The sequence below is a fragment of the Pollachius pollachius genome (assembly GCF_949987615.1).
Source record: "Pollachius pollachius genome assembly, chromosome: 9".
NCBI classification, from domain to species: Eukaryota; Metazoa; Chordata; class Actinopteri; order Gadiformes; family Gadidae; genus Pollachius; species Pollachius pollachius.
The window spans coordinates 12,526,042-12,549,305 of record NC_136942.1 but is presented as its reverse complement, the minus strand read 5'-3'; the positions used below and the strand labels follow the sequence as shown (position 1 = coordinate 12,549,305).

Here is a 23,264-nt window from a genome sequence, read left to right as displayed (position 1 = left end):
TCAGACGTTATTGGCCTTGTTGCAGTTGGCCGGGGGCATGCTGCGCTGCCGAGCCACTGGGACGGGGGGGTAACTGTTGCTGCTGCCCTTCTCCTTGTCCCCCGTGGACGCCGTGCTCCCCATCCTCTTCATCTTCCCGTGCTCCTCCCTCATAAACAACTCCACCATCAGGATCTTCTCCTTGTGGATCTGCATGCTGATGTCTTTGGGGATGTCTGGAATCAGCCAGTCCACCAGGTCACTCATCAGCATCACCACGTTCTGAGGGGAAGAGGGCCGGGGGGGGGGGTTGTGGAGGAGGAGGAGGTGGTGGTGGTGAGACGAAGGGAATGCACACATAAACCTGAACAACTCTGCACTTCAACTGAATTTTGGGGTTCAGTCACATAAAGCCTGTTACAGCAGGTTAACTTCTGCCCAGGAGAAATGTTGTCGAAACACAATACTTGGGTTCAATCTTCATTTTATTCTAAGGCCCTCACCTGGTTTGCGAGACATGGGCAGTTCGGGATATATCAATGGTCGAATTGATGCAATCAATTATTTGTTAATTTTTGTACTTTGTCTGCGATAGGGTGATAGGATGCTATCTCTCTGACTCTCTCGTCTCTCACCCTCTTCTGCTCACATCTACTACCTATTTTCTATGGTCCTCTTCTTGTCTCCTTTTCACTCATTTCCTCTCCTTTCCTGGACTCCTCTGCTTTTCTCCTCTATATTTGTGGATAACAACGGAGTCTGATCTACATATGGGGCTGTGTATAGACTTTTACCTGAAAGACGATAACAAAAGCCAGTCTTGCAGCCAGGACAGCCCAGAACTCCTTGGAGATCTCGTAAGGAGAGGTGGACCATGGTGGTTCCCTGTAGTCTTTGTACCTGCAGAACAACAATGTGTGGCCTAGTTAACCTCCAATGAGGCCAACGTTAAGTGATGATTAGCATGATGTGACTCTCTGGTGACAAACTTCCCCTTACCTGCAAATCTCAACCGCATAGCCCAAATACAGAGGATCCATGGGCTCCTTGCCACCCTGGAAGTGGCTGACGTTAAAATAGGACAGGGTGTGGTTCACAAAGCCAAACATGGAGCCGTCGGGACTGTATGTGTACTGGTACACCAGCCGGGGGATGAAGTCCGACGTAAAGGAAATGACAAAGGCCTGGTGGATCAAGATGAAGACACACAGATATAATATATGAAGCCCACACAAATGAACTTCAGGGAGTAGTGGATACTTAATACTGTCTATAAACGTATATCCAGATGGTTAATTAGCAAATTGCCGTTAATTGTTGATTATTTTTCTTCTATTATATAAAACATTATTATTTTATGTTCCAACGATTCAATAAATTGGTTATTCAACCTAGAAAGTAGTAAACACAATTAGTTGGTATACAAAATGTGGGCAGTCACATATGTCGATATAATTATTACTTACATTTATGATGACAGCAACCTTTGCCACTCCTTTAAGTAAGTTGTACCATATACCTACAAAAACAAAATAAATGCCAGGAAGAATGAAACGCAGACGCAGAAAACATAATTGCTTCTAATCTTTTAAAGGTGACATACCAATCTGCAATAATAACAACAAAAAGTATTGAATCTGATACCGTTAAAGACATTTTATGGAAATGATGGCTTAAAATACATTTAAAATTCACCCCAAAAAGCATTCACAACACCATTGTCTTCCATTCCTTGAAAACCTGTGCTATAATGACATTGTACAACGATAACACGATAACCACTTGTGCAGTTCAGTTACAGTAGCTTGGTAAGTAAGGGCCCAAATTAATGCCACCTACAATCTGCGATTGGACACACAAGAATCCTTCGATAGAAGTGGATCAACCCATCTCACCAAGTCTGATGGGCAGCGACAGTTATCCAAACATCCATGGTTTATATGCAAATAACGTGCATACAACAATGCAGAAGATATAGGTTTTAACATATATTTGTATAGTTATTAAACAGACATTGGTATCCAAAATGACAGTGACTAATTTGAAAGGAAGCCGAACTGATACTTGTGCTGCGTTTCTATCTTAACAAATACCACTTTCTTTAGGCTCCTTGTGTGGTTCCTGGACGTGCTTTACCCACCAATGTCTTTGGCTCTGGCTGCCACTGGGCGCTGGAGCTCACCCACAAACTTCTTGGCATCAAGACGGATCTCGATAATATTGTTGAGCAGAGCGAAGAGTGGCGCGAGAGGAAACGACGCCACAAACAACGTCACGAAACCAAACTGAATGACTGCAGGGAGGCGAGAACACAGAGAGAACGGAGGACATTCAAATGTGTTCATATCAAAAACCAAACAGTAATCTTCAATAAATAAAATTAAAATACTATAATAATATTATTAATATAATGATCATAACTGATATGATGAGCATTTATATTTGGACCAATTCAATATAATCAACCATAAGTGCATGTGAACGAGTCCTCCAATTGAGGCGTTAAAACGGGTTAAATGTCCAATCGGACTCCACCCTCTAATACTGAGAAATGTGAGCTTCTGACCCAACGCCAACCGAACCAGCCAGCTGTCTCTGAGACTGTCCTGGCATAACCTTACTGCCACTCCACTCCGTCGTCTTCAAATAACTAGTGGCAGTATGGAAGTATTGTTGCCTTATTTTAATTAATTTAAGGACAAGAATTCACATAAATCTTCCAAAGAAACACTTGTAATTAGTTTCACGCCATAACAACGGATTGAAATCCCTTTTATGTTTTTGCCACCCACAACATTTTATAGTCAGTGCCGGCACCCTAGTTTCCCAGACTGTTTTTATTGTTAGTGGTAGTGTTACACTGCTGTCTGTGTAATCCTGAAGAGCATTCTTCTATAATCCAATATTATCTCAAATGCTGGCAACTAGAAGCAGGTCCTGGCCCAAGCTCATCTGAAGAGACTGGGAGAACCGTCTGGGAGTGAGGGTTCCTTCAGTCCCCCAAAATATTCAAGTGCCATGACTCTCGCCGGGTCGAATTATGTCACATGGCTTCAATCAGCCAGTGTTCAAGAACCTCAGGTTCACACACACTCTCCTGAGAGTTGGTCTCTGAGGAACAGCTGAGCAAGTCCATCATCCAACACACTCCGGTGCTGATATGCAACAAGGCCAGGATGAGTGCGTGTCTGCTCATACAGTCAGCACCTCGGCTGCATGGATACGACATCCTCCTAAACACTTCCTTTCAGCACCAGTATATATATAGTGCCTGGAATCTTGGTACAACCTTCATCCTCATCAAAACTTGTATAATGCCATCCATATTGCATATATAATATCATGTGATTCTGTGTGTATGTGTGCCAAATACTGACTCATTTCCATATACTCAGGTGTTAGGCCAGCGAATGGTTCCAGGAAGTGGTCTATCTCGTATCGTTGCAACCTCTTCTGCCTTTCCTCTTCCTGGAAGGCCTGGCGCTTTGTTCGAATGTAGCGTATCAGCTTCTTTATCTTCCTGTGTAACACAGAAGCACATACAATCAGGCTGTTGGAGATGGCACGGAAATTATTTGTATGTACTTCTGATTATAATCGACAAGGTAGGCTTTGTTTATCAAGAAGACATGATCACCGAAATATGTCCTTACAAGTATGCAACATTCGTCATAGCAATCACATTTTTTTCACTCAATTTCATTATCTTCCTTTGATGGATTTATGGAAATGCTTGTTCCTTGGTTGCCAACAAGCAATTTGTACAATATTATTTTATGTGTTATGCATGCTAATAAAACTGATTGGCAGTTTATAATGTATAATTATTAAATAACAACAGCCAGCAGGAGCAAGCCACTGAGAAATGAGGAAAAGAAAATGGAATGAGCTGGAATAAAGTGCTTTGCAATATTTCCAGTCACCCACACACGGTTTAGATGCCCAGTCGACAGTGACTACTCACGGGACTCCGATCTCAAACAGATTGTTCTGTATCAGTTGTTTCCCCAGCATGGTGATGCTAAGCTGAATACACAGCTCCATCAGGCAGCCCCCATGGGCACACTGGAAGAGGAATGGGCAACAGTCGAGCAGTTACTACAGATTAATATCATATTAACGTCAGCAACACATTTGATTTGTTCAGCAATCTGTTGAGTGGCAGAGTTACCCAGTTGTGTGTGTGTGTGTGTGTGTGTGTGTGTTTCTGTAAGTCTGTATTGTTACTCCCTGACAATGTCTGCAGTTCCACTTTGCAAACCAAAATGTGTCTTTTTGTTCTGCCTGTTTGGCAGGGATTCTGGGATTGTATGATTATAATGACTTGTATTTTTGTTCACTGCATGAATATATATTTATAAAATGGTTGTTATGAGCAAGTCAAATTCTTACCTCTTCCATTCTGTATGACTCAAACACATACAAGTAGCTACCCGGTCTGCCAACTAGCCTAGGGTAAAAATAACAAAACAGATGGTTATAGAGTAGCAGTGTTGGTCATTATAATTTTATCTAGAGATCTTGAAAAGCATGTAAAGTAAAATTAAGATATTGTAGCGCATGCATTTACATACGATTCATATTTGCAATGTATTCATTGCCAATGTAATGTAATTAAATAACATTGGCAAAGTGAGACATTGGCAAAGTGAGACACTCACTTTGCCAATGTTTGACCAGTCCACACATGATCAAAATAATAATACAAAATGTTTTAGATTACAATAGATTACCTATTTCTATTGCTTATATAATATGAAACTATGGTAATGTGTGGAAATGTCTCTGTGAGAATATACATATATTTTTTACATATTTGTTTACTTAGAAAGATGTCTTAAACAGTCCAATAACTAACCGCTTACACATTTTCAAATAGTAAAGTGTATGTCATTATAATATATAATAATAATTATAATTTTAATATAACAGGCAATTAAATGTGCCATCACACAAGGAATCATAATTATCTTAAAAGTCAAGAAAACAACAATGAGAGTTTACAGAGAGAACAGAGTATAGCTGTTGCTAAGGAACACACCTTCCCCTGAAGAAAGCAATGTAGATGATAGGAGTGAATGCATTGACGAACTTGAGGATAAACGTTTTGAAGATAAGCCGCTGCTCAAAACTCTTGTCTGTCTTTGGAACCTCTGAAAAAAATACAATCAAGCTTCATTTATTGTTGGAGAGAAATGATTAATGATTGACAGTGTGTAGTCCTGCTGTTCATGCTCATTCACCTTGCATCAGCCATCTAGCAACACCAACACACACACAGACAGGTGCACAGAACTCGATTTGTCATGATGAATCCATGCCCTTCCTGGCGTGGTGAAAGCCCCTCCCCCCAGTCCCCCCGTGGTCCTACCCACCCAACACGGTGAGCCAGCGGGCCACGGCACCGTACACCTCGTCCAGGATGAGGATGACCACCAGGTTGAGGATTGCCGCGGTGGTCTTGACGGTCAGGCGGACGTGACTGCGTGTGATGGGGTTGGAGCTCATGTGCAGAGCTGCCTTGGTGGAGATACGGTAGAGGATCACACCAAAGACTATGGCGAACGTCACGCCAATCTGATGAGAACAGACAGCGGCAGTACAGTGATGTGTTATTTGGCGATAATAGGCAAACGTCATGATTAACAGCTGATTGTTATTGTATTCCCACAGCAGCAGATCTGTGACTCACAGCAGACCCCTTTGTCATTTTGTATTTTAATGAATGTATAAGGAACAATGCAGGGGTACTTAGGATGCCTAGTAATAATATGTAACAAATGGAAATAATCTTAAATCGCTTAGTTTGATGGTTTTCAGGATAGACTGTAAATGCAATAGTGTATAGATGCAACACATTTTTTTTGACGTACGTAGTTGCTACGATACTGATTTTATGCTTTTATTCCTCAACCTTACTTCTAAGTTGGACAAATCCTTGGCTAAACAAATCCAATCCAAACCATAGAATACACAAATCTCAAACTAGCACAGATAACATTATTTTGTGTGTTTCTCACCATTAGAAGCATCATCACCAGGTTGGTCATGTAGGCAGGCAGCCGGTCTCGACACGTCAGCTTCTCCTCCTCGGCCTGAAAACAAGACAGAATACAGTGTTACGATTACCAAGATTCATTGCTTCGTTTGTAAAGCGCTAGAAGTATCGTACACACTTGCATCGTCGTAGTACTATACAAGGACTTTGGAATTACCTTTTTCTGTGATCCTTGCTCTTTCTTCTGGGACTTCTGCATGACCTGTAGTTCATACTCTGCCCTCGGGTGGTCCTGATGTAGGCATGCAACAAAGTAAAGACAGAGAGTCGAGTCATTAGCCCTGTGCTAGAGTAGCTTGGGGCTATTCATACATAATAACTGTTGCAAAAGACAATATAAATGGTATAAAGGTGAATTGCTGTAACCCAGTAATGATCAACTCCAATGGACTGCATTTCCAAATGAAAAAAGGCAATAATTATTGATGCCAATGAACACTGAACTAAGATATTACTGGGCTTCAGTCAAATGACATTTGTGCATCAGTTTATCCACAGGCACTGGTGGTCATGGAAACAAAACTGATTGTCAACTGCTGTCAAAGATTTTTTTTATATGGTCATGTCTAGCTACATAATAAAATCATTCCTGTTTTTTCTCATTTCTGTTGATTAGGATTGATCAAACATTATGCAAGATTCAATTGATAGTTTTGTTTTCATAGACACATGAAGATAAATAAATTTCATGCATCTTCAGAGTAGCTTAAGTGGATAGAAAACAAGCTTTCTGAGCATGATGGTTGAGGACATGGGATGATCACAAAGCTTGTTAATCAGAACTTACTTGCAGTAGGAAAAGTATACAGAGAGATTGCAAAAGCATAGAAAAAAAAGGAAAGTAGAAAAATACAGAAAGAAGAATTTTTCAAGTTAGAGGTAACTTAAATTTCAGGAAAAAACTTTAGGATATACAATAGGATATATATAAAATAGAAAGCAACATATAGCAATTTCGGCTTCAAGGAGTTGTATTTTTTGGATTTTTTTTTAAAAGAATGTTTCCGTGTCACATCTTCGTTCATTTGGTAACCCTAAAATGATGCAAGCATAGGCATTTCCCTTTCAACACGCTGATAAGAGACCACTGTTTCCTTTGAGCATATTGCCCACAAACTTGTAGTTGAGCCATGCAGTTATGTTCCTTTTGTGAGCCCATTTGGGGTGCACATCTTAATGATGCAACACAATGAAATTACAACTAGAACCCCGAGACTCAATGTTTTCAGATAGTTCAAAGCCAGTACCCCAGTCTCAAGTCCAAGCTTTTTAAGTTTGTCATTTGGTTTGATGGATAGACCATATCAACACAATCATCACACCTCTGTGAAGTTAAGGGGCTGGTTGATGGTAATTATACAAACGACAAGGACCACTGTAGTCTTGATAAATGTTCAATTATGGATCGTTATGGTAGTTATTTTCTTTCTAATTATATCGCTAAAAGCCATTGTTAATCATGGTCTAAAGCAGACCCCTCTTAAATCAATGCTCCACACCCACTAGACCAATCTTAAATCAATGTTCCAGACCCAGCTAGACCTATTTTCTAGACTTAGCTAGACCCAGCTTAAAGCAATGCTCCAGACACAGTTTGACCTATGGTAAATCAATGTTATCTGATTGTAAACATTTTGACAGCTTTTTTCAGTAGAATTTGCCATAACGAGAGAAGAAACATTCTGAGGGCTTCATATGTGCATAAAGTCACATATGGCTACTAAACCATCACAAGATTATGTTTTCATTTATCATAATAATAATAATTATTAGTAAGTATAATAAACATAAGAATGATTGCAATAGACTATTAGATTCAGAATCAGACTTCAGAACTGTTCTTTGTGAGTATAGAATGCAGACAGAGAGATAAGCTCCAGCAAACGAGGAGATTACTGGAAAGTAAAGACGGGTGAAGAATCTCTTTAGTGAATATAATGGAATGTTACAAACCTTAAGGTCTTCCTGGAAAGAAATAAACACACCAAAATTAACATACAAAACAAATCAAAGTGAACCAGTACTGCAAGAGGGATGGGGAAAGAGAGACAGAAGGGGAGAGAAACCACTAGGAGATGGGGAGAACCTGTTGGCCATTGTTTTTTTTATTAGTTTCATTACCTCTCAGGTGAATCTTGTTCACAATGCTTCAATGAAGTAACTATCCACAAAATTTTCCCTGAAGCTGCTTGGGATGAAGTCAGTATCCTTATCCTCTTCCTGAAGCTGCTTGTGATGACATCCTCATCCACAGCCTCTTCCTGAAGCTGCTTGTAATGACATCACCATCCACAGCCTCTTCCTGAAGCTGCTTGTGATGACATCCTCATCCACAGCCTCTTCCTGAAGCTGCTTGTGATGACATCCTCATCCACAGCCTCTTCCTGAAGCTGCTTGTGATGACATCCTCATCCACAGCCTCTTCCTGAAGCTGCTTGTGATGACATCACCATCCACAGCCTCTTCCTGAAGCTGCTTGTAATGACATCACCATCCACAGCCTCTTCCTGAAGCTGCTTGTAATGACATCACCATCCACAGTGGCAGCTGGGAGGAACTTGTGCTGCCCCACTCCCTGAAGCAGGTGGAGCTATGGGTGAAGTGGGATGGAGGGCTGTTGGGTATTTGGCTGGTGGACATGTGTGTATGCATGTAGAAGAGATGCCCGAGGTGCTCTTGGTCCAAAAATGGTGATGCTGGTCAGTCCCCTCTTGCCTCATACATTGCATATTTGTGTAGTAGTTCACGTTTGGCTTGAACTCTTGTGTTGCAGAAGGTTCCCGTCGACAGATTGAAAGAAACATAACCGTGCACCAAAAACATCTGAAATGCATGCAACAAACTCTACCCAGGCAGAAACCTCTGTGGAGCTGTGTGGTACAACCCAGTACTGCGTTTGGTAAAACAAATGGCAAGTCTGCATGGTTAAGCACACCTTAAATAATCAGACCTTTAAATCATGCATTCAATTCAAATCCACAACTAACAAGTGCTGGAAGTTAATGACACTTATTTCCTGTATCTTCTATTTGCTGACTTTCTCAATCTTACTTTGTAGATGATGCTCACATGCATAGGGGGGTAAGCTAAGTGGGGGAGTCCCAGTCCGATCTGTGACTCACCTCTTCCTCCTCAAAGCCAGTCAGGTCCCACTCGTAATTCAACCTCATCTGTCTCCTCTTCCAGTGCTCCATAAACATGGCAGCTAGACAACACATAATACAATCACTTACAAAGCCTTAATGAAACAGTTTTAAAAGGTTTTTGCTAATATAAAGTTCACGGTCGTGTGAGAGTTCACCTGAACATAGGGTCTGTTCAGTAGAGATCAAATGCAGAGACAGAAGGCAGTTTATGAGATTTAATCGAAAAAACAAACAGAAACTAGACCTTGCAACAAATGAGTTCTACGGTGCCTGAAACTGAAAAACGTACTATTTCAAAGATTAATCAAGAGCAGGAATAAAATATGATATTGTAAAATATGAGTCATATGGCTCATTGAACATGTATGAATTAAATTGCTCCTTTGTTGAGATGGTGCCTGGGAGAGACCACAGGGGTGAAGGGTGCCGTGTGTCGGCCCCTCCAAAGGCATGCCGAGACTGAGCATGCTCCAGTTCCTGGACGAGGGTCTACAATATCCTGTTTCAGGCTTATGGGCTTAGCATACACAACACCTTCCCGTGATAGCCTAATACTTAACGGTGATGTATGCTTCCGCAAAGTAAAGTAGTCCAAATGTTCAGCGGCAAAATAAGGTGTTAGTCATGGATATTAAGCCAAATATAAAAAATGGGTGAATTATGGGTGAATATATTTCTTTTTTGGAACATGAAGGATTTCTGGACTATTCCTGGGTGCTCTTAGCCCCTTCTCTTCGCTCATTTATTTCACACTTTGGTGTTGGCCTGCCATGCTTTCCTGCTTGCAGCACATAGTTAGTGGGACGTTAGCAGATGGTGGAAGATGTACTACTGCAGTCTTACAACCACAGAAAAGAGTAAAAACATCAGAACCAGACAACTTAATAAAGCAGTTGTCGCCTGCATGAAATCAACCCCTGGCAGAAGTCGTCTTGGTGAGGAGGATGTTTAAGAATGCTTTTTTGTTTGCTTATTTCCGACAGCCTGTTTTACTACACTCACAAGTAGCCAAGTCTCTATGCTGTATTGCAGTCGGCTTTTGGGTTGTAATTCCAAGACGCTTAAAAAAATACCTTAAAGGGTAATTCCGGTGTAAAATGGATTTGTATGATAACGAGTTAAAACGTTCATTTTGGAGCACAAAAAACGCATATAGACGCTTTCTTCAGTTTGCTGTTTTTCGCAGATTCTATCAAAACGCTATAAACTTGGAACGATGGGGGCACTGGTTATGGTAAAAACGAAATCGCTATTTTAAACCACTTAAAAGGCTAAAACTAGCTGGACACTTCTTTGGTAGTATAATAAGGGTATAACATATAAAACGAGGCATTGAGAACTTTGTAAGTGTACAGATTTTTTATTAAAAATAACATTTTATACACACAATACCATCAGTAGATCACCCGTCGACGCCATTTTATTTTTAAGACTCGATAAGTAGATTGGCGAACACAGAGCTTGCGTGTTGCTGACGTATGTCACAATCTCTGTGTTCGTCAATCTACCTATCGAGTCTTAAAAACAAAATGGCGTCGACAATCTGTACACTTACAATGTTCTGCATGCCTCGTTTTATATGTTAAGACCCTTATTATACTACCAAAGAAGTTTCTGGCTACTTTTAGCCTTTTAAGTGGTTTAAAATAGCGATTTAGTTTTTAACATAACACATGCCCCTATCGTTCCAAGTTTATAGCGTTTTGATAGAATCGGCTAAAAACAGCCAACTGAAGAAAGCGTCTATATACGGTTTTTGTGCTCCAAAACGAACGTTTCAACTCGTTATCGTCTGCCACTATCTTCGGTCTAACATCTCTGTCACAGACTCCTCAAAAAAAAAAATCTTTCTTGCTGATTTCTACCTTCTGGCTAGGGCAAGACGTTTGTTTGTTTTAAGCATGTGAGAAAAAACAAAGTTGGTTACGTAATAGTCTAAAAGTTAATTAATTGCTAAGCTACACATATATTGTCATGTTTTTACTTAATTTGGCATGATGATACAGCCCACCAATGGACATCTCCAAAAACAACCATAGGTTGCTATATTAAGCACTTTTTAATTAAATGGAATGTCCTATCTCTATTATGGTTCTTAATATTTCACACTGCACATTGCTGCTTCATTATCCCTGTTCAGACTAGCTGCTATAGGTAGAGTTGCAAGCAGTGAGTTCTTAGGGAGGGCTTGCGGCTATTTTCAATGCTTAAGAAAACAGCTTGTAATGCCAGCCTGCCTCTCACCCTCCCCTCCGTCTCCACCAGCCAACCCCCAGAAGGATGGCAGGACAGAGGTAAGCTAAGCTATCTAGGATATTTCCCGCAGTTATAGCTCAATGTGCTTTGTTTTGATCGTGTTTACAAACTAGTAAGGCTTGTGAACCTTAGAAAACAATAGTTGGCACCAAATTCACTACATATATCTGACCACAACACCTGTAGCTGAGGCATAAACCACCTTGGCAACACTTGTAATGGATCAACCTATTCATTTATTGGCTTTACTGAATCAGTAGGGTGAAATGATTCAACGCCTTTATCAATATGAACACCTGGTTGTAGACCCTTTACAGAGGTGTCATCGAAGGACAAACACAGATGTTGCCAGACTAATTATGGGTCTGCTATTTTACGTACCGGGTCATGGGCAGTCTCATCTTAACTAGTTGAGTCTACTACCCGTGCTGTACCCCTGGTACATTAGAAGAGCAGACACAGAGTCTTATGAGTGACACCTGTTCTTGTCCTCTGGGAAAATATTAAAATGGCTCAAATAGCAATTCAAGACTTTTTTCAGTGCCTCACTTTGAGTTTGAACACATGTCTCTATGATAAACAAAAACTTAAATATCCAGAAATGAATAAATAAAACGCGAGGGACGGATCCGAACTTCCGACATCCGTCTGGCATTAATATTAACAGAATCAAAGTAACGTTTATAACTTTGTACCTTGGAATATCGCCCAACCTGCAACTTAGCGCTGATTGGCCAGTCCACTATTTGGGTTTTAAAGTGGGTTTCAAACGGGCGCGAGGCCAGACTGATCTTCAGCGAGAAACTGAACCGTGGCTCATTCTGCGCACATTTCCCTAAACATATAAACAACAGCGTTCTCACCCCAAAGGGCCATGAAGATGGAGAAGAAGACCGTGGCCGGGTTGTCGAACAGATAGCTTGCTCTGGCCGTCCCACAAGCAGTGCTCAGCTTCCAGTAGCTGCAGGCTTTGTCACATAAAGGACACATGGTGATGTTGTACTTGGGGTAGCAGATCTCCATGCTGAAATTAGAAAAAAAGACAGCAACAATGGAGTGGTGTTATATTATTATGAAATTATAAAATTATATAAAGTTAAGTTATGGTCAATAACGTTAACATATGATTATTCATTGTTTCATTTTAGTTTTTATTTTAAGAGGAAAAGTACATGTGCTATAAATTTTACTATTTTATTCAGAAAAGGAATAAAGTGCTTGAACTGGGATATAAAAACCAAACCTTGAGTTTGTGCGTCATTGCATGTGTGTGAATCTGTGCGTGCGTGCAATTAAACGCAAGTGTTAGTGTGTGTGTCTGTGTGTGCGGGTGCATGTGTGCATGCGTGGGAGTATCCTGCAGGTTGATGGGAAGCAGAGCGGATGGAGCACAGGCCCTGAGCGATGACAGCTTATTCCTCAAATGTTTGTTTCTCTGTCCCTTTCCTTCTAGATTTCGTCTGCTTCTCCTCTTACCTTTTTTGTCATGCAGTCTCATTGCACCATTTTTTTTATTAACCCCCCCTGTGCCTCTCTGCTACCTGATTTCATTTCGAATGGCCTTCTAGATAAAGCCAAATGAAAATGTATGTACATTATACACATTATTGTGTGTTATCTATGTTCCTGGATCCTTTTGAAAGATGGAAAATTAGTAATAGAGTTAAGTATACATATCATAACATTATAAAGATAACAAATTCTATTACATTTTGAAAATGATATGCAAACTTAGACACATACAATTTTCAATCATATGTATCTGATGTGATGGTGAGCTGATAAAGGTCCCTGCTGGCAATAGCAGAGAGACAAACTGGATAGATGACGGAGGATATTTACAGTTTACTTATGATGGGCAAACAATGATTTATGAATTCAGAAAAAATAAGAGGACTGTCCCTCGGTGATCCAGCGAACAAAGTAAAAGAGAATGTTCTTCTGACCTTGGTATATTGTCGTCCACGGTAGCACATCCGTACAGGAAGACGATGACTCCAACCACTGAAGCAGGGATTAGCATCTGCGTGTACAGACCTAGCCACGCAAAATACAGACCGATCTTCTCACCAAAGTATTTTCTATAAAAGAGAAAAACAGTTGACCCAATGTAGTTTATTACAACATTAGTGACATATCATCCAGAGATGCAGTTGGACAAACAATAGGCTTCATCGCAACATCGCATGTCCTTTGATTCAGGTTCTCACCGTACGAGACCAATGGGTTGGTATTTGTAGAAGACACTGTAGCTTGCCCACTCCTCATACAAGAGCTGAAGGGATTGAAATCAGGTTAATTAGTGTTATTTTGCACATCTCTCCCTGTCCTTAACTGTCATCCATACAAAATAAGTAAACTTTAAATTAACCACTATTGTAATGTACATTCACAATACAACAATAATACAACAATACATTCCCTTTTCTAGGATCAGTGCCTTTTCATCTTTTCTTTAACCTAGATAGGTTTTTTACTGACACAATTCATAATTGTTCAAATGTTGGCCTTCCCTAGACAAAGTGTAATGTCTTATGTAATGTTCTTATCACTTGCTCAATGCATGATTCAAACTCAGAACATGTGCATGTATTTTCTGCTATTATAAATTTGCAGCAATCTTACCTTCCTATCGTTGGGCTCTGCATGTTCTCCACTGACATCTCCCTGAAAACAGGAAATAAGGTCATTCTATTGGCTAAGCTTTGTTGAAGCTGCTCAGTATACTTTGTTATAATTCCGATGTGTCAATTGAGACTAATGATTCTCATGCATTCAAATCAATGCATGAATGCACATAATCGAACATGAGTTGCTACTGTCAGACTTATCCCTTTGTTTTGTTAAATGGAAATGAATACACTGCAGCTATATCTCTGGAAGCTACTTACATCGTGGAGGGGGTATGCGGCCGTGTAGACCCCACTGCAGAGCAGACTGGTTAATCCTTAAGGTCAATACATAACACAAATGTCAGGCAGTGTAAAATAGTGCATAATGTGTTACGTGAAATAACACATTTTTAAGGTCCATTTCTGCACCTTTCACATTGTGTTACTGCAATTAAATAGAACAGACAACGCTAAGGATGCCCAACACAACCATCAGGATTTTTTTCCACCTGCTAGTGCAATACACCTTGTAGCATACGCAGGTTCAATTCCCATCTACTGTCCTAGGCTACTGTTCCTGTTCATTGTCTTCTTCAACCCACCCTGTCTCACAAACACCCCTCAAAACATGTAAAAGGTTGAAAGAAGACTGACCCATGCTGTACTTGGCCTTTGTGCATCTGGTTCGTTTCAACACCTCGAAGACCTGTCATTGTAAATAAATATTACCTTCAGTGTTTAATTCATGAGCAGAAAACGTGTTATAGGTTTATAGGTTTCAGGTATTTTTAAGATTTACTGAGACAAAAGTTTCCCTTGACTTTATTTGTCTTTCATAAATCCAAGTCAATTCAATGTGTTAACTTATTTCAATCAGACCACAATTGCTGTATTATAAGTATTTCTAGCAGCAAGCGAATAAGAGAACGTTCACATATTGCGGCCTCTGAAACGCCCTATTCGTGAACAAGTCTTATCTGATTGTATTTAATGGCAAGCTGCTGTCCATAGAGGCCAACGTTGGTGATTTTAAACTAGTTAACTATCACCTATTACACTACAGTTCTCAATAATGGAATAAACTTGATCTAATAGATGGATAATAGATAATAGATATAATCAACCCGGAAGTGAGAATAAGAAGCATTACATATGGCATAATACTGTACTTACTATTGAACTTCTCGTTCTACTGTCAAAGAATGAGTCTTTGTCTGACAGGTTGAAACTGTAAATAAAATACACACGCGCACCCATACACAAACACACACACACACACAAACGGACACACGGACACACACGGACACACACACACACACACACACACAAACACACACACACACACACACACAAACACACACACATAAACACACAGGGCTGACAAAGTTTAAATAAAAAGCTATTATTCTAATATTCTACTATAGGCCTTTATTACAGAGATGTTATAGTAGGGGTGAAAACAGGTGCAGCTCATTAAGTTAATAATGGGTATGTAGGCATCCCTGTGCACATAATAAAGGTAATAAGATATACCTGTGGTTGCCCCGACTATCCCACCTCTATGATAAAGGCTTAATCCTTCTAGTAGAGAGCATAGCGTGACTTTGTCAAAATGATTACATAAAACACATCCAAGAACATAATCTAACTAGCCAAAAGAGTAATAGGTATCACAGCCTACCATGTGTCAATGGACAGATATAGGCGGTGTTAATGGAGTATTACTTTCCCTATTTTTGGCTTCAGGATTACAGAACAAGATGGTCCCCAAACACGGACTACGATCCCCACAAGCAGTCAGATAGGGGCGGTTTACAAAGTTGTATGCTATATATCTGATCTAGGGAATAGTAGTTCATTCTACATCTATTACAGATGTATATTATAGTATATATATCTCTCTATATATACATACACCAATTGTGGGGTATGATTATTTTGGCCAAGTAAGAAATGGGAAATCCATCAAATTGAGAATTAATTCCCATTTTCATCAAACTACAGTTCTACTGACACCAATAACTGCCCCAGTATAGTAAACATTAGCACTTACAGATGCTGTTTCTCTCGGGAGAATGTGTAGGAAAGGTGCTTGATGTTCTTGGTTTTGTGTTCCTCCACACTTGGGCGGAGAGGCTCTAACACCTTACTGATCAGAGAGTTGATCTTCTCCACCACACTACTGGACTGCTTCATAGCGTACATCTACAAGGTTCCAAACACAAAAGACAAATTCACAGGTCTCAGTTCAATCAATGATGGGTTGGAGGACTGGTCTGCTTTGTATTGTGATTAAAGACTGACACCAAGTGTGCTTTAAAGTACACTCATACAGAGGGTAAATCATGTCACTTGAAAGGGTTAGCAAGAGAACCGTGTTCATGACAACGGAGGGGTCAAAACACATGTGGAGGAACAACAACAGAGAGGTCAAAACACATGTAGAGGGACAACAGAGAGGTTAAAACACATGTTAGAGCAACAACAGAGAGGTTAAAACACATGTTATAGAGCGACAACAACAACAGAGAGGTTAAAACACATGTTAGAGCAACAACAGAGAGGTTAAAACACATGTAGAGGAACAACAACAGAGCGGTTCGAAAACATGTTAGAGCAACAACAGAGAGGTTAAAACACATGTTATAGAGCGACAACAGAGAGGTTAAAACACATGTTATAGAGCGACAACAACAACAGAGAGGTTAAAACACATGTAGAGGAACAACAACAGAGCGGTTAAAACACATGTTAGAGCAACAACAACAGAGGTTAAAACACATGTTAGAGCGACAACAACAGAGGGGTTAAAACACATGTAGAGGAACAACAACAGATGTTGAAACACATGTTAGAGCAACAACAACAACAAAGGTGTTCAAAGACCAACAGAAGGGTTAAAAAACACATGTTAGAGCAACAGCAGCAGAAGTGCTAAAAAACACATGTTAGAGCAACATAAAACACATGTAAGAGCAACATAAAACACATGTAGAGGGGTTAAAAAGGGGCTGATAGGGCAACAACAACATAGGTTATGTAGTTCACCAAGAAAGTAGAACCTTACTTTCTTGGTCGGCATCTTTAGCTTCATGAATTCCGCCTCCCGACAGAGAACGTTCCAGGGAGCGTGGATCTTTAAAAAGCCCACCCCCGGGGTCTTACCCTGGGACACACTCGTTATCAGGAGGATGAATGCATATTCAACAATAGTAGTACAGATACATTAACCCTCACACTTTTTACAAAGAGGTACCGTCTTAGGATAAACACTGTGTCGGCTATTTTTATGTACCATTGCACTAGACTTATCTATACTAGTTTGGTCTACTACCCTGGAACAGGAAGTGAGCAAACACTTGTTTGTCCTACAATGACACCTCTGTGGAAGGGGTCTATTGGACTGATCTCTGATCGGAACGAGTCGTCGCAAGGGGCAATATACCTGGTGCAGCCAGAACATAAAAGTACATTCCATGGAGTGGTGTAGGACACACAGATATATGGACATATGGACAGGAACATGGTGATTCTGGCTGCACCAAGTCAAATTCCCCTCGCAAGGACTCTTTCCCATCAGATATCAGTCCAATAGACTGATATCTTTATTCATAACATATGTAGAATGTTTATTATGCAAAGGTTCATTCCTACAATATAAACACTATGCAGCTTGTATCCTGTCGTTTAACAGAAATCTGACTTTTAAGTCTAAATTAAAGCGGGAATGCTAGCTGTGATGACAATGCGTTGAAAGGACATATCAAAGTAATTGGGCCAAAAATATCTGAACTATTATTTTATGCAGATTGCTGAGGAGTATTAGAATATAGTTGAATATTCATATTTTTATGATTTCTTGGTGTTTTCTCTACTCCCAATTTAAAAATATTGTTTTTAAGAAGCTAATTAGACATGAAGGTGCAACATAGAGTCAAATACATGATATAAAAAAATAATAACACACACACACACACACACACACACACACATACACACACACACACACACACGCACACACACACATACCCCTTCCCCTCCTATAGGCCCAACACAATGCATCCATCCTTTGTTGCAGCTCCATCTACACTGGGCTGAAACAGCTGATATCAGCTGCCCAGCCACCCGGCCCCTCCCTGCTGCAGAATGGGTGGGCCTCCCGGCTGGACGGAGCAGCATGGGAAATCCTATCGTTTGTAATGCTGGACTTCAACCAAAAGCGAGCTCTTAGGCAAGCTACTCATATAAGGTTGATTTTTTTCTGATGTGCGCCGCTATTACGTTTTTGAATCTCAGCTGTTGGACTTGGTTCAGAGTGGATCATCTGCAACTTCTATCTAAATAACTAGCGTGAATCTCCAATTTGTATTAACTGCGTTTTGATGATATAACAACATATAACATATGTATGCAAAATAAAATCTGCTCCAATATTGGACATCAAACTGATTTGTATTTCCTACAGTGACGAGCATGCCAATGAGTTTAGCAATAAGCCAACTACAACAAACGCAACTTTAAAAAGTCATGGAATCAAAAAGCAATAGCATACACATCCTCCTTCACAAAACGTCACCACATCCTCTCCAAAAGCTCCTTGAATCTAACCTCAAGGGGAGTATCGTCATTTATTTACTTAGAATCACTGTACCTCTTCAACTGTCCTCTTCTTCAACTGTCTACAGCCCGAGGGACTCATAAGGAGACCCAGAACTTAACCCCATTCATGAAGCGTTACGTGCACGGAGCCATTCACTCACATCCTCGTCCTTCTCCAGCTCCAGGCCCATGTCTAGAAGGTTCTTCTCAAACTCCTCCCTCCTGCATCGCTTATCGTCCTCCTGCTCGTCCCAGCTCGGCGTCCCGGCGAGGCCCTTCTCCTCGTCCCTGGTGTCGGGGCGAGGAACGGGGGGAGGAGGAGGAGGAGGAGGAGGAGGAGGAGGAGAGGGGAACCCGGCCCTCTCTGCCTGGCGGCTGCCCCTGGGCCTCTTGTCCTGGCCCCCGGGGCGGGCCCCGATCAGGGTCCCTCGCCGCAGGCTGCGGGCCAGGGGGTTGTCAGTAAGCAGGCGCGAGGTGGTCCGGGCGTGGCGGGCCGCGCTAGGCCGCTTCACGTGGTAGGGGAGGACGTAGTCGACGCGCCGCTGGCCGTCCTGGAAGTAGAGGCCGTAGTGACACTGCGTGTTCTCCTCCGGGGTCAGGGTCTTCAGTAGCTGGCAGAGACACGGACCAACCACAGACATTTAGGACGCGGAACAGCAGCAGAGGCAGCCACGTGGATACCACATGTGTTTGTGTGTGTGTGTATGTGTTTGTATGTGGGGGTGTGTGCCCCTATGTGTGTGTTTGTGTGTGTGCCTTTGTGTTTGTGTGTGTGTGTGTGTAGGCCTTTGTGTTTGTGTGTGTGTGTGTGTGTGTATGCCCTTGTGTGGGTGAGTGCTTGTGTGTGTGGTGTGTGTGTGTGCCTTTGTTTCTGTGAGTATGTGGTTGTTGTGTGTTTGCCTGTGTGTGTGTGCCTTTGTGTGTGTACGTGTTCCTTTGTGTGTGCCTTTGTGAGTGTGTGTGTGTGTGTGTGTGTGTGTGTGTCTGTGTGTATGTGAGCATGGGGATTTTTGGTTCTGTGCTTCTCTTTGTTTTTAAGTGTGCAGGATTTAGGACACACGGTACATCAGTCACATGTATACATGCATGTGTGATGGCAGGGTGTGTGCGCAATCCACCTATTTAAAGTCAAACAAAAAATAATCCACAGTCTGTTTAACTTAAACTTCAGCAATGGAATATTATGTGATTCACATAATATGCAAGTCTTACTGCAATACCAATTCACATCTTGGCAACGTTAAAGATGTGAGTATGCTCATGGTTGAAGCAGAAAATACACCAAAAAGGAAAACTGGCTGCTTTCCAACACTTTTCACCACATCCTCTTACTTATAGCTAATGCACTATACCTCAAGTACAAGCAGTTGGTCAGTAAACACACCAGTGGTACAACGACATGACCAAGTCTGGCTAGTACTGAAAAATGCCTTACAGGTTTTAAGGCTACCTAATGAATATCCATAAAGACAAAGCCATAACACAGGCATTTTCAAAGCCCGAGGAAATGTGATAATGATGACATACAAATGGATAATCTGTGGATATTTGTAACAATGTAGGTGACATTTTACAATTCTGTGAGGCTTAAGAAGCAAGGATAATATAACGATAAAAAGTTTAAGATAAAGTTTAAGAGCCTGGAAATGTGAACCTGTTTGTGTCTAAATGTTTTGCTATTGGTTTCAGCCTACTATTCAATAGGAATTTGATTGAATGAGCACCTTATTATCTAAAGAGGAGAAAATGTTGACTCCATTGCAGTTTACATATCACTGGACAATAGAGCATCAATTGTCCCAGCAATAGGACTCAAACTCAATCTCACTTAAAACTAGAAAGCTAATGAACAGCTGTGCTGCAGAGATGTCTGTACTAACCAGTAGATCACTAGGAGCTGAATCAGCAAAGCACATTTCACCCGCCTTTTCTTTTCTTTCAGTTTTGCACTTGCAAAGTTGTTTATTCAAACGCCATAACTCATGTAGGACAAGATTCCTGGTCTGCAGTTTGACATTTCACACAGAGCTCTGACACCAGCGGATGCCCCCTTGGATTTGAAGGTGCCATTAGTGAGGCAATTGTTTTTTGGGGCAGTCAATAAAAACACATTCATCTTATTTAGCAGTGGTAGTAAAGTCGTAATTTAATGTCTAAGATGTAGTCCTGCGCTATGACTAGGAGTCATGTTTCATTGCTCTACAGAATGTTTATACTGGAGATAACCAGGCCACCCTTTTGACTAGTCTATTTATATGGTAAAGCCAAATGGAGCCTACATTCCCACAGTTGGAGGTTTTGCCAAAGAATCTCTTAAAAACATTATTGTCTGATAAAACCCATGCCTATCGTTTCCTATTGAATATTGTGTCCCTCTACATATTTCTCTTACTGTGTTATATGGGGCGACCATGAGTCAAATTTGTTTTTACCAATGGTCTGCAAATAAACAAATGTGTCCTAATATAATGGAGTTAAAAAAAACAAGTAAAAACAAATTCTTTGCTGCCTCCTTGATCCAATTTAAATGATCGCTCTCCCCTCTTCAAGAGGAAATGGCATATTTTAAAGGATTTCAATTTGAATCGCCATTGAGCAAATCCTTGTATTCAAAGAGTAATCATGATAAATGAGTTTGTGGTTAATAATCACATAAGCCTCGACATACCATTAAAGTAATAATACACCCTTAAACACTTATATATATAGTTATATAAGTGTATATAGTTAAAAATGGTCTATTGGTGAAGTACAAGGACCTATTACTAGGACCTATTTTTCCGATATGTTAAATATTGTGCTTTATCGTTATATTCAATTTGTCACTCTCTATCTGCTCCATTGTGTAACTTTCCTACACTACCCAGAATATCCTTCAGCTCCCCCTCTCAACATCAGGAGGCAACACTTTGCACACATTACATTTAGAAATGTGATACATGAATCAAATGTATTATGCGATGTGTACAACAGGCTTTATTATGAAGGAGCACAACAGAGTTCGGCGGCCGGGTTAACAGTGCCTAGCAGGCTGTTTCCCTCTCCGACCAGGCCATGCCTCAGCGGCTCTACGGAGATCATGGCCACGCCCCAAGTGCGCAGAGCCGAAGTTCATTCTGGATTTACGAGGCTGCTGGCCTGGCCAAAACGCGCGTGTGTGTTCCCTTTCTTTCCACTTATGGTGCAATTTCACGCCATGTTGTACGCAGTGATCCTGAGTCACAACAAACCCTGATTTAAACTGATCTAATGGCCCGCTCAGAGTCCCATTAAGCATACCTCAAATCACTGTAGCATGGACCTCAAGTATTCGGCACACCTCGCAGCCGATTTGAAGACATCCTCTCCTGTTAAACTCTGCTGCTGTAACTACTGCAGCAGTTTCTCCATGTGACGTCTACAGACATTGAGTTTAGACATCACCTGTAGACGTTTTATGTGTTAAAGCGTTAAAGGTTATGTCATTCTATTAGTTAAAAACAACATTATTGGTCGGGTATTGTTTTTTGAAGAGGGAAGGGCGATGGGCCATCTCTCCTCCTAAAGCCACGAGTGTAATTGAGTGAATGTAAACATGCAAGCTCACTGCTCATCCTGCTCCTATAGTCTTCTGCTTTGTATTTTCCCAATCACTCCTTAGACTGCTGTCTTTTAATGGAGCATCATTTGCCAGCTCAAAACCAATATCTCATTCTCAATCTCTCCCACGGGTTCTTTAAGTGAACCTGTTTTGTCACTCACTTTAAACTTGCCGTGGAATATGACGTCTTGAAGAAAATGTGGAGGCTTTGGTTGGGGGGCTGTGGGACAGCCCAAAGTCTCTTCTCCCTCCTCTGCCATGTTCCCATTACAGCTAACAGAGTAATAGAGGAATAAACACGCACGCAGGGGGCAACGGGAGCTGCTGTCACACTGAATGCTTCACTTCTTTTCCGGGGGGGGGGGGGGGGGGTTGTAGTTCTTTCTTTATCACCCTGGATCTCCTTCACATGGTATGTCAATGGCAGAAGAATTAGCTGTCTCCTGTGCCTTCTCGCCTTGGTGGCTCATACATCCGTTTGGGCTTCACCCAGTCTTATGGTTCCGTCTGAGCTCTAGAAGTGGGTGTGCTGGAGAGCCCGGACTCGTTACTTGAGAAGCAGTCTTTGGAGCCAAAATCTAAACTTAGACAACGATAAAGCCATGATATACATGAGGTGCACTCTCCCCCATCTCTCTCTCTCTCTCTCTCTCATTTTTTCTCTCTCTCTCTCTCTCTCTCTCTCTCTCTCTCTCTCTTTCTCTCTCTCTCTCTCTCACTCTCTCTTTCTCGCTCTCTCGCTAACTGCAAAAAACAACTGGATACAAATGTCTGGATTTCCATGTCTTTCCGTCTCCTCATTAATATCTCCACTTCCTTTTTTCATTCTTCTCGCTGCCTCTGTCTGTGCCAGAGACAGCTAATCACTGCAAGGTCAAAGTTAAGATTCATTACATGTCTGAAAAAGTAAACATGGCTCAGGGAACACAAACATTTGCCAAGAGCCCTCTCACACAGACCAGGATGATTTAACACTGGTCGCTGGGCGGCTTTGTGTTGCCCGGTTGTTGTCGGTATTCTGACAATAGGACAAC

At 41.1% G+C, this 23,264-nt stretch overlaps 1 protein-coding gene across 1 annotated transcript; it reads right to left on the bottom strand.

The window, feature by feature from the left end:
• ano1b (anoctamin 1, calcium activated chloride channel b) lies at nt 1-22,490 on the bottom strand (the record flags this gene model as incomplete). The annotated part of the gene is made up of 24 exons (XM_079743011.1): nt 1-261; nt 774-879; nt 979-1,163; nt 1,446-1,498; nt 2,120-2,272; nt 3,357-3,499; nt 3,944-4,044; nt 4,372-4,429; nt 5,021-5,132; nt 5,355-5,556; nt 6,000-6,074; nt 6,195-6,269; nt 9,160-9,242; nt 12,303-12,463; nt 13,386-13,520; nt 13,650-13,714; nt 14,065-14,106; nt 14,331-14,386; nt 14,706-14,757; nt 15,225-15,279; nt 16,105-16,256; nt 17,119-17,217; nt 18,812-19,261; nt 22,392-22,490. The coding sequence occupies 24 exons, from the start codon at nt 22,488-22,490 to the stop codon at nt 1-3; spliced, it is 2,973 nt and encodes a 990-aa protein (XP_079599137.1).
• Nucleotides 22,491-23,264: the final 774 nt, after the last annotated feature.